The sequence below is a fragment of the Capricornis sumatraensis genome, chromosome 23, assembly GCF_032405125.1.
Source record: "Capricornis sumatraensis isolate serow.1 chromosome 23, serow.2, whole genome shotgun sequence".
Lineage (NCBI taxonomy): Eukaryota > Metazoa > Chordata > Mammalia > Artiodactyla > Bovidae > Capricornis > Capricornis sumatraensis.
The window spans coordinates 35,653,586-35,666,511 of record NC_091091.1 but is presented as its reverse complement, the minus strand read 5'-3'; the positions used below and the strand labels follow the sequence as shown (position 1 = coordinate 35,666,511).

Below are 12,926 nucleotides of genomic sequence, written 5' to 3'. Positions count from 1 at the left end.
AAACTTACACATACTATCATATTTACCAGTTAAAGATTGAATATTTTCCCCTTAAATCAGGAACAAGACACAGTCAACTACTCCTTATCACCTGTATGTATCACTGTAATGGAGGTTCTAGCCAGAGAAATAAGGCAATGAAAAGAAATGAAAGGCATCCAGATTGCAGAGAAAGGGCTTAAAGTATCTTTATTTGCAGACAACATAATCAAGTATGTAGAAAATCATAAGGAATCTACAAAAACTACTACTACTACAAACAAGTAATTTTAGCAAGATTTAAGGATACAAAATCAAAATACAAAAATGGAGGGAGGGTGTAAAATGAATTGGGAGATTAGGGTTGACACATATACACTTTGAGGAGAAGGAAATGGCAACCCACTCCAGTACTCCTGCCTGGAAAATCCCACGGACGGAGAAGCCTGGTGGGCTACAGTCCATGGGGTTGCGAAGAGTCGGATACGACTGAGCGAGTTCTCTTTCACTTTTCACTTTCATGCATTGGAGAAGGAAATGGCAACCAACTCCGGTGTTCTTGCCTGGAGAATCCCAGGGACAGGGGAGCCTGATGGGCTGCCATCTCTGGGGTCGCACAGAGTTGGACACGACTGAAGCGACTTAGCAGCAGCAGCAGCATATACACTTTGATACTGTGTACAAAATAGACAACTAATGAGAACCTACTATATAACACAGGGAACTCTACTCAATGCTCTGTGGTTATCTAAATGGGAGGAAATCAGAAAAAGAGGGGATATATATATACATATAGCTGATTCATTTCACTGTACAGCAGAAACTAAATGCAGAAGTAAATCAAAACGGACTCAACTTAAATGCAAAGCATAAACCTACAAAAATTCTAAAAAAAAAAAAAGAATTAAAGAAAATCTTTCATTTAGGCAAAGGTTTCTTAGATACTAACACACACACACACACAAAAAAAAAATCCATAAAAGGAAAAACTTGAGAAGCTGTAATTCATTAAATTTAAAACTTCCATTCATTGAAAACTGTTAAGAGAATGAAAAGATAAGCCCCAACATGCAAGAAAATATTTGCAAATGACGTATCTTATAAGGAAATAGTATGCATAGTATGTAAAGAACTTATAAAAATCAATATTAAGAAAAAAACAATTTTTAAAATGTGCAAAAGATCTGAACAGACACCTCACCAAAGGAAACTACAGATGGCAAGTAAACACATGACAAGATATTCAACATCATTAGTCATTGAAAGTTAAAGGAAAGTCGCTCAATCGTGTCTGACTCTTTGCAACCCTATGGACTATATAGTTCATGGAATTCTCCAGGCCAGAATACTGGAGTGGGTAGCCTTTCCCTTCTCTAAGGGATCTTCCCAACCCAGGTATCAAACCCAGGTCTCCCGCATTGCAGACAGATTCTGAACACGGAAGAACTGATGCCTTCAAACCGTGGTGCTGGAAAGACTCTTTATAAAGAGTCCCTTGGACAGCAAGGAAATGAAATCAAATCAATCCGAAAGGAAATCAACCCTGAATATTCACTGGAAGGACTGATGCTGAAGCTCCAACACTTTGGCCACCTAATTTGAAGAGCCCGACTCACTGGAAAAGACCCTGATGCTGAGAAAGATTGGAGGTAGGAGGAGAAAGGGACGGCAGAGGATGAGATGGTTGGATGACATCACCAACTCAATGGACATGAATTTGAGCAGACTCCAGGAGATGGTGAAAGACAGGGAAGCCTGGCATGCTGCCGTCCATGGAGCTGCAAAGAGTTGGACGCAACTGAACAACAACAACAAGAAACTTTTGTGAGTGACTAATATTTTTAGGATCTTGACTGTGATGATAGTGTAAGAGGGGCGTACATACATCAAAACTTTTTAAATTGTAGTTTACTGCGTGTCAATTATACCTTGATAAAGCTCTTAAAAATAATTTTTTAGAAAAAAATTTCAACTCTAATTATTCACTTTCAAAGTGCTACAAAGAAAAAACAGTGCTATAAGAGTATATAATGAGGAGTCACGTAGTCTGAAGAATTAGAAAAGCTTCCTTCAGACACTAGGATATGCTAAAATTTGAAGGATGCTTAGTAATCAGTCAAGCAAAGACCACACAGGGAAGAGGGCTCAGAGAGATGTAACAGTATGTGTGAAATGCCCTGAGTCCAAAAGCAATGTGGCACTTTGAAGGCACTTTAAAAGGCAGGCAAGCTGGAAGAATGAGTCAGTCATCTGCTAAAGGAAACAAATTACGCAGACACATGGTCTTGAAAACCATGCTACTCCAAGTAACTTATCAGTTGGGGATCTCAGAAACACTCAATTTAAATTACTATAAAATTCCATTGTGTGATTTTCATAGTTTAATAACATGAAAAGAACCCATGCATATAAATTACATATTAGAATCTTAGTTTGAAATAAAGACTTGGGGACAGGGAGCATTCAATTTAAACATCATAGTTATTGATAGCCTCTCTATTATTATTAAAAAGGATTCCAAATGATGTATGTGTATATACACACATATATTGGGGAGTTTTAGCAGTTACTTAGGAAAAATATTTACACATTTAACCCTACTGCTTCCTATTTACAACAGTAACCTCACTCCTGGTAGTATGTCTTCATTTTGCTATTAAAATAGAAATAGATTACTTCTATCATAAACATGTGAAATTCATCATCCATATTTGACTGATCAAAAAGGTTCAAAAAAATCTGTATACATTAAACATACAGCAAGATTTAATAGATGATTAGAGGAATATTCAATAAATGTACTTTAATAATAAATTTAAATTTATAACATATTTAGAATATAATGAGGTATTTTCCAGTCTCAGAACATTAATCTCAGCTATTTTCTTTACCTAAGAGAAATTAGAAGTCTTAGGTTCCTAAGTCATATAAGCAAATAAATGTCCAAGTATGAACTCAAATTATAAATTTATATAAACATAAATCTCAACTATGCTACAAAAATAATTCTAAAGACCTAGCTTATAACAGAGTATTATTCATTCAAATAGAGTTTGTAGCAAAATGCTTTCTAGCCCAATGTTATACAATGCTGCACAAGTAAATGTAATTCAAATTTGCATATATTTCATATATCATAGCTCTTGCCTATAAAATCCCATGGACAGAGGAGCCTGGGGGGCTGCAGTCCATGGGGTCGGAAAGAGTTGGACACGATTGAGCGACTTCACTTTCAGTTTTCACTTTCACGCACTGGAGAAGGAAATGGCAACCCACTCCAGTGTTCTTGCCTGGAGAATCCCAGGGACGGCGGAGCCTGGTGGGCTGCCGTCTATGGGGTCGCGCAGAGTCGGACACGACTCAAGCGACTTAGCAACAGCAGCATATATCATATCCTTGATTACTGTATTTCAAATTGGCACTGTCCTTTCTGATTCTCAGTCCTAAGTCTTTCAGTCTAGCTTTGGCTAAAGATCGGTGTTCATTCTGTTTTACCTAGCTGAGGAATGGCCTATAATCTGAGAGTTTTATTCTTTTCAAATGGAAACAGAAGGCTGAAATCAATCCTAAGAGAACTGAAGCACCACTTTTGATAACATATTTGCTGCTGCATTTCTCCCCCAGCCATCAATCTTCCCTTCTAAAGTAGCATTTGAAGAATACTCATTCCCTAGTGAAATCCCTACACTAGAAAAAAAGAGCTAAGTTACCATGGAACCAGCCAATTAATTTTGACACCTGCTTACCAAGATTGATCATTTTTGATGTCTGTGTGTAAGGCTGCTATCCTTCAGTTTAGTAAAAGATTTTCAAGATAATTAATGAAGTCAGAATTTCCAGTTAAAAGTCTTTCCCACTGTGTTATTACTTCAAATATTGGATAAAACAAGCCAACATTCTGAAAGAAACCTTTCTTAGCTTAGCAGGTACTTTACCCGGCAGAAATCTTTTCTTCTAAATTGATTCGTCCCTTTAACATTAAATACTTCTTTACCCTAAGAGTATATATAACAAAACACAAAGAGTTGTACCAGTTATATTTACTCTAATTAATAGCTGGTACTCCACAGAGAATGAAAAAGTACTTACTAATAGAGTACAATGAATCATAGGAAATAGCTTCCAAGGAAATGAATATTCAATGATTAGTCAAGGGTTTATCGTTATTTAACTACATCTATATTTTTAAAACACTATTCCTCATTTACTCACTAATGTATTGTTTATGAACAACAACCATCTCTCTATATTATTTAAGCCGGTTTTAACTTGATCTGTGACCTTTCCTACTAACTGGGACAACATCTGCTAGCGAGGTTACAGGCTGCTGATCTAGCTGATTAACAATTCCACTTCTATACAATGTAGACAGAGGCTTCTCAGGACTGCAGCAATTTTTGTCCTCTTTAGACAAACAGAGCAATTCCAACCAAAGGCCAATGTCCCAAATTACATATGAATCAGGCAATCTTTGTAAAAACGGATATAAAAAATGTATGTGGCTTTTTAAATTACTGACTACCAGTTTCTATGTTCAAAATCCTCTCTTGCCAGGTAAAGAGGCTGGGCTGGCTGTTTCCATCAAAGCAAAAGTTTAAGAACACTTAAGTAAAACAGACTACTAACAAGCCCGGTTCAAAACAGTATCTTTGTGGGTCTTGAAACATTTTTTTAAAACTTTTAATTAGTAACTCTACTAAATTTTTTAAAGTATTTTAAAAAACAAGACTGTTACACTAATTTGTGAAATTAGGAAGCTAGGAAACATTCCAACTTACTTCTACAAAAGAATTTCATAAAATTTCATTCTGAGATTTCACTTCCAAAATCTTGCTGTAACTTAAACAGTAAGATCTACCTAAATTTAAAAGTCCTCTTTTAAAAAATACATTTTTACAAGAAGGTTTCAGGGACTTGTCTTAACCGGCAAGTTTAAAAAAAAAGGAAAATACACTGTTTAAAACTCCCAGGAAATTTTCTTTTGATACGTAGGTAAAGTGAACCATCGGCTTCCCTGGTGGCTCAGTGGTAAAGAATCCATCTGCCAATGCAGGAGGCACAGGTTTGATCCCGGAGTGGGGAGGATCCCCTGGAGAAGGAAATGGCAACCCCCTCTAGTACTCCTGCCTGGGAAATCTCATGGAAAAAGGAGCCTGGTGGAATATACAGTTCACGGGTTTGCAAAGAGTCTGGTCACAACTTGGCAACTAGACAACAACAAAGGGGAACCATATTCTCATCTTTGCCTTAGAACCCAAGAGACACTCCACTTAGCTTTCGCTATCACTGTGACAATAAGTAACCCACAGAATGCAATTTCTGAGCCACTAACCCAACCAGCAAACTTGATCTGAACTATCTGGATGACACAGAAGTTGACTTACTTAAGGACTGTTCTGTACAAGTTGTCAGATGGATACCCTATTGGTCTCAAGTATTTTATTTGCAGCTGCCCCACACTCATCCATTTCTTTTCATATCAGGCAGCGACGCAATACACATGAACCAATAGGGGGACAAGTATTTTTACTGCTGTAAAGCAAGCTCCTTTAGGGCCTTAAGCTTCCGAAAAACCGAAGTGATGCTTCCACACAACAGCTGATAGTCAGATAACCAGTTAGGAATATCTATTATCGCCACCACATTATGAAGTCCAGGTATTTCTTCCCTTTATCGAACTCAAAATCACTCCGTATTTCTCAATACAATATTCTTTTCGCACAATTCAGCACAGTAATACTGGCTAAAAGTAAACGTTCTGGAGTTAGGCTGGCTGATTTGGATCACAATTCTGCCATCAGTACTGTGTAATCTTTGGCAAATTACTTAAATTCATTACCACGATTTCTCTCTGTAAAACCTAGGAATCCTAGTAACTCAGGAACTCTTTGAGGAACAAATGAGATAACCCATGTAAGGCACTCAGAACAGTGTCTGGCACATAGTAAGGTCATCATAAATTCGACTTATGATCACTGTTACTAAATACACTAACAAGTTAGCAGGGGTTACCTCTAGAGAAGGGAGTTGGCTGGGGAAGAGGGAGATAGCGGCAGACCAGAACTTTTAACCTTTACACTTCTGCACTGTTTGAACGCTTCACAATGCGGAAGTATTTCATGACTTAAGTGCATCATTTTTTATCAAAAAATAGTGTCCGCTAACAAAATGGTGTTTGGCACCGTAACTGAGTGAGAAATTTTTGACGATCAGGGAAAAAGACGGGCAGCGGACAGGTAGACCACCCGGAGTGGTTTCGCGTCCACGGCGGTCGGTGCCGGGCGCTGGCCGCAGGGTCGGGATCTCCGAGGCGCGGGGCCCGGAGGAAGGCAGCGCTGGGGGCCGCTCCCAGCCCCGGGACCCCGGACCAAGAAGGGACGGGGGGGCGGGGGAGGCCGCGACGCTGCGGGACAAGGCTGAGGTTCGGGGTCCGGCGAAGGCACTTACTTGAACCTGCCCTGGCAGTGCTGGCACTGGTCGCCCACCCAGCCCGGGTCGCAGAGGCAGGTGGAATTGACACAGCGGCCCGAGAAGCAGGAGCCGGTCCTTTCGCAGGGTTTGGACTGGGACACCTGCGCGTAGAGCGCCAGGTAGATAAGGCCGTAGCACAGCAGCCAGCTGTTCCCGTCCAGCAGCCAGGAGGAGGCGCCCCCGCCGCCGCCGCCGCCGCCGCCGCCTGCCGGCCGAGCCCTCCACGGCCCCGGGGCCGCCGGCTGCGGGGGGCCAGTGCGGGCCCGGCCCCCCGGCTCCATATCCCCGAACGCCCCGGGCCGGCGGGGCTGCGCTCGCGGGCGCCGACAGGGATGCTCCAGAGGGGAAACCCGGCCGGAGAGGAAAACCCCGCGCCGCCGCCGCCGCTCCTCCTCCTTCTCACCGGCGCCTGCCCCAGTCCCGCTCCCCGGTCCGGACGGGCAGATCCCAGCCGCGCTCGCCTCCGCTCGGCTCCCTGCAGTCGCGCTCGGGCATCGCCTCTCCGTCCGCTGACCTTGTCCGCTGCAGGCCGAGCCCACCGCCGCGGCGCCCCGGACCGGGCCGGAGGCGGGGACCTGCGGGAGGGGGAGGGGACCCCGCGCGCGGCCCCGCCTCGCCCGCCGCTCGGGCCAACAGCCTGGGCGCCCCGCCGCGCGCGCCCGGGAGGGCGGGGGGCCACGGGAGCCCCCCCCGAGGTGGGCGCGCCCACCGCGGGAGGGGGTACTCGGGAAGCGGGGCCTCAGCCTCGTCCCGCCCGGCCGGCCTTCGGCGGCCCTCCAGCAGCCATCTGCTCTCCGGTGCCGCTTTAGCCAGACGCCAGGGCTGCCTCTAGGGCCCGCAGGGTGCGGGGCCACCTCCCGCTCGCGCGCGGGCCTCCGCTCCTCCCCGCCGGGCCCTGCGCGTGGTCTCGCCCCGCCCCTACAGGGACCCGGGACTGCCCCCCGCGCGCGCTCGCGCGCCCACCCCGCCCGGCCCGCCGCGGGAGGGGAGACCGGCCCCCCCAGGTGTGGCTCCCAGCGCCCGCGGTGCCTTTCCCCTCGTGGCCCCGGGAACCCCGGCCCCCGCGCCTCCGGATCTCCCCCCGCACCACCCCCGCGACACCCCGCCGCAAACGAAAGATCAGAGAGGGACCGGCTTCGCAGCTTCAGCAGAAAAGAAACCCTTCCCGGCCACTGTCTACAGCGGTAAAAGTGCAGCGTTTTTCCCCCAGCGCTCCCCCCGCCCCTTCCTCCGTCCCATCCTCCAGCCTATTTCTTCTTTTTTTCTTAAAAGAGAAAAACTCCAACAACACACAAAGAGCTGAGCATGTGCAGCAGGCAAAAGTCTTAAAGGCACCGCAGTCCGACCACGTTGAGGGGTCCGCAAGAACTGGGAGGGGCGGGGGCGAGGGACGGCGAGGGTCGCGGAGCCGGATCCGCCGAGAGACCTCTCGGGGCGGTAGGGGGGTGGTCATTTCTTCCACGGAAATAATGACTCCCCCGCCCCCAACAAAGAGCGACGAGATTCTGACACCCCCACCCCCACCCCGGCACGCCGCACCCCTCCTACACTGCCTCAGAGCCCCAGGTATCTCCTTTTCTGCTTGTCAGTGTTTCCTTCTCCATCTGGGACAATATTCTGCCATGAAAAATATTGCAACATCGGGGCTTTTTTTTTTTTTTTTCCAGAAGGGCAGAAATGATGCCCAGAAAAGAGCCTTTTTTTTTTTTTTTAAACTTCCTCTGTGGCAGGCTTTCCTCCTTTAGATGACTTTCCAACATTTGATGGCATATTGTGAAATGTTTGCGTTGTACCTTCGTACCTTCTCTGAACAGGCTATTTGAACCCTTGAGAAAGATGAAATGCAACCATGAACACTCGAGTTACAGCAGTGTTACTGGATCCCCACCAAAGAGCAGGCAGTATGGAAAAGAATTTGAAATCTACCAAAGGCACTTCTGACAGCAAAAGCAGAAAAAGTTTTTATTGTAACCACACAGTCATAATATTATTGTTAAGATTGAACTCGTGTTTATTTGGGGCATAATGTACCCACGTCATCTGTTTTAATCTCTGTTACCCCCACTTTGTAGATGAAATCTCCATTAACCCCATTTTGCAGATGAGAATAGAAAGACTCAAAAAAGTCCCAAGATTTGTCAATGACATATTAGAAGTAAGCAATGAACCGCACTTTAAACACAAGTCTTTTGACTTCTGTGCTTTTTCAACTATTTACCAGGCTGTTTCTATTAGCAGATGCTTCGTTCTAGTTTGATGAATAAAATGTAAGTGTTGGCTTGGTTTGCAAATACCTCAGCAATGACTTAAGGAGGGGAAAAAGGTCAAGAAAGAGGTGACTCCTTCGGAAGTAAAAAAAAAAAAGGAAAAGGAAAACCATGATTTTCATTTATATAACAAACAAATCACAATTCCCCCAAAGTAGCAGAACCAGAAATGTCCTCCTCAAACCTAAAAATTAGGATAGCTCCCTCAACTCACAACTTTTCCATATTCAGTTTGTCCCTTAGAGATGAGTTGAAATGAGGAGAGGAGAACATTTTGGAAAAAAATTTAAAAGGAGGATATTGTTCTAGATCGCACGTTTTAATTTCCATGAAGGCGAAATCAGAAGTCTCTAGTATTAGCCATGCATGAACAATCCCTTGTGGCTTTCTCCAATCCTCTTATGCCAGCCAAAGTTTAAAGTCAACCACATCCTTCTCATGTCTAATGTAGAGGTGCTTTCAGACACGTGGAAAGTGGCCAAGCTCTTAAAACCATCACTGAGTGCAAAGGTAGCTCAAAGGGTACACAGGAGTCACTTTAACAAGAGAGATCACTGCTCAGCCACTTACTGACTGTAGGCTATATTTAAGCAAAGGGTTTGTCCATTAAAAATACGCATCTTTTAATCTTCTAACCACTATAATCAGCTCAGTACTTTACGTTACACTGAAGACCATGCAGCCCTACAGGCCTCCTCTCAACATTGCCTTTAGAATCAAGCTGAATATATTAAATTTATATAAAATTGTTCTCAGAAGGATCTCACAGGATTTTCACTTGCCCTATATCCTATTTTTCTTTCAAACTCTTTCAGTCAGCATTTACTGAGTAACTATTATGAATTTAAGCAAGAGAAAACAAAGATGAATAAAACATGATTTCTACCCCTGGATAAGCTTATCTTTTATTAGGCTCACTAGACTGGGAGTTGCTTATACAGTTGAATGTCACATATTTTACAAATGTAGACACAGAAAACTTAAATGATTTACAGTGGTCTAACAAAATAGTCAGTGATAAAACTTGCCCAGAATCTTGACAAATGTTTCAGTATCTTCTTTGATCAAGAAATTTTAAAACTCCAACATGATGCTATCTCTTTTTTCCAAAGAAGGAGAGTCAGCATCCTAGCTGTGCTACATGACACTACAATAATTCATAGTATTGGTAATAGCAGTCATAAATCCAGCAGAAAGGTGCAAATTTACTCCAAAGAGATAGCAGGGAAAAGTCACTTTTACTGAAGTAGAATGAAGCTGTTAAGATTTTGAAAGTATCTATTAAATTTGCTCCAAGGGGAAAGATAGAAAGTATTTGCTCAACAATTAGCCTTATATCAGGACCTTTAAATATTAGGGGGAGTGTGTTCCATTTCCATTCGTACCACCTAACAATGGGTCTGTAGTATAAAAGGCAAAAGTCTGAGACTTCATGTGGCCAAATTGAAGGAAATGCAAACGATTTTGCTTTTAAAGAACAAGAGAAATTATAGATCCATTGCTCTGTTGATTGCTATTCAAAATAAAGTAAAAGATCCTATTTGAACTTATGAACCAAAGCATCCCCTTCTCAGTTGCTTAATTGAAGAATCATCTCTACTCTGGCTGTTGTTCATCATTTGGCTCATGGGAGGCTTCTGAAAGCAGCCAAGGTAATGAGAGCTATAGCTAGTGTGGCCCCAAGAGCCAGAAATGCATTAATTCAGAGGGACCCTTAGTGCAAATAGGGCAGTATTTTAAGACACTGATAGAGTATGAATGGTCTGTGAGTTTTGAGCGTAGGGGGGAAAAAATCACCTTTAGGTACTCATTAAAGTATATTGATCATATTGAAAATATTGATATGGCTCTGACCTAAAACCTTACCTCCCCTCCACAGCCAAAATCAAACACGCTGCTTTCTCTTGGATTCATTCTTTTCTTCTAGCAGTTTCTCCTGCTGTCACACTTGCAAACACACACATACAGACTGATCCTGCCAATTTTTCAACTTAACACATTTCAAACATATTGTTATAAGTAAATCCAAGGAAATAAGTCCCAACAATTCAAAATATACTCTGCTGGACTAATACATTTTTGTTTAAAACTGGGAAATAAAATGAGCATGTCTAAACTTTTTATCCTATTCGGACTTGTTACCCAAAAAAGTTGATTGCCAGCACTCAATTGCAAAAATGTGTCTTTTGTGAAACAATTCAATAAAAATATGGGCTAGGATGTCTTGTTAAACATAGTGGACTAAGTATATGCATTTACTCCTACTCTGAACTTTACCAACATGAGAGAAAAAAGAATTTTTTTTTTTAATTTTTAAAGGTATAAACTCACAGTCACAAAGAAAATGAGAATAGAACCAAGTAGTAGATGATAGGTGTCCATGCATTTGGAAGAGTCAATTCACTGGAAGGAGGAAAGTGAATGGAGAAATACATTCCTGCAAAGATAAATTATAAGAAGAAGCCTGTTTCTCTTGAATGCCCCAGGAAAGTCTCAGGATTCAGAGGCAAGAGTTATCATGGAAAGTAAAGATGGGGCTTTAGAATGAAAATGGGGTAAATGGTTAAGGTAACATAAGGACCTACAGTCCCCTTCCTCACCCCAAGCAGCTAAAACTAACCCAGGCCCAACTGACAGGAGGTTAAAGCTCTTAAGAAATTAAATCAAAGAGGTTTCAGATTTGGGGCACCAGAGATGATGGAAGGAGGCAGTGAGGAGGTACATAGTTGAAAATGGAGAGATTAAGTGAAAATCTATATATTGAATGATATCATTTCCTTGCCTCCTTTGCCTACCTATTCCCAGAACACCAACTGAATAACCTCCAGGCAGAAACCTGAAGGACGCTTATCTGCAAAAATTGAATGGTCCAAGAGAAAAGATACTGTCATTTGGGGTCTCCCAACCAGATGGCAAACCTACAAAGAATGAAGTCCAATGGATAACCCTACAATGAAGCCTGCTAGTCAGTAAGCCCAATTCAATCCTTTTTCTTATGACTCTTTCTTAAATATAGACAGCAAAAGTTCATCTGACATAAAATACAGAAACAAAAACAGAGAAAAAGAAATTAGAGAAAACACAGTCAAAGCAATAAAAGAAAGTTTTGCAACCATTAAATAAGTACTGGATAGTCTTAAAAACATGAAAGGACACTCAGAGAATATAAAAAAAAAAAGAAAAGAAAAAGGATAGCCAAAATTAAAATGCAATAGAAAGTTGCATTTTAAATAAATGTAGATAAATATAGGAAATCATCTAGAAATTAGAATAAAAGACAAGTCATCTCCTCTTATGGATAAAGGAAAAACTATGAAAATTAGAAGCTTCATTAATGATGATGTATGATTATAAATTAAGCATTTATCATATGAATACATTTATTAATGTAACGGTTCATTAATGCACAACTCCATGAAGAAGCAGAAAAAAATCATCTAGATTAATTTATTCAATATAAGAAAATTTCCCAGAACTAGGCTGAGCCTCCAGATTCCTAAAACACTGAGATTAACAGACTCACATATTAGGGGAGAGTGGAGAAGAGAGAGAGGAAGGAGACAGGCAAATGGAATGGTGTCCACAAGTATGAGGATAAAGACATTTTCAGACACACAAACCTCCATAAATTGTATCTCCTAAGGGACCCTTCTTTAGGAAACTCCTGAAGAATGAAACAAAGGGACAAGAGGCTGAACGTAAGAGAAATGTGAAAGGATATCCTAGGACGGTGCACAGCAGTGCCCCAGCAGAGGCTGGGGAGGGAGGTATCTAGGAAAGTAACAGGTATGAGTGCTTGAAACTGTTGGAGCTTTTGGAAAAAAAAAATATTAACAATATGTGACAGATCTTGGAGTATTTGGATAGAAGATGGAATAAGCCAACAGAGACCTAAGTAAATGAACAAAATGAACCAATTGTAGGCTAGAGAAAAAAAAGAAAGGATGAGAAAAAGGAAAACTTCATGAGATGGTTCAGCAGGAAATGATACTTACATAGCCCTAATAATGCAAACTCTATTGATTTGAGGACTTCCTCCATGGCTTCCCCTATGTCTCAGATGGTAAAGAATCTACCTGAAATGTGGAAAACCTGCCTTGGATCCCCGGCTCCGGAAGATCCCCTATAGAAGGAAATGGCAACGCGCTCCAGTACTCATGCTGGGAAATCCCATGTACAGAGGAGCCTGGTGGGCTACAGTCCATGGGG

The 12,926-nt window shown here is 42.3% G+C and overlaps 1 protein-coding gene across 1 annotated transcript in view; it reads right to left on the bottom strand.

Annotated features, from left to right (window-relative positions):
• The window catches only part of ATRNL1 (attractin like 1), a 785,280-nt gene extending 778,549 nt beyond the window's left edge, over positions 1-6,731 (bottom strand). Inside the window, exon 1 of the mRNA XM_068961441.1 lies at positions 6,427-6,731. Coding sequence (XP_068817542.1) covers positions 6,427-6,731 — 305 coding nt within the window. The remainder of the gene's footprint in view (positions 1-6,426) is intronic.
• Between the last annotated feature and the right edge of the window lie 6,195 nt (positions 6,732-12,926).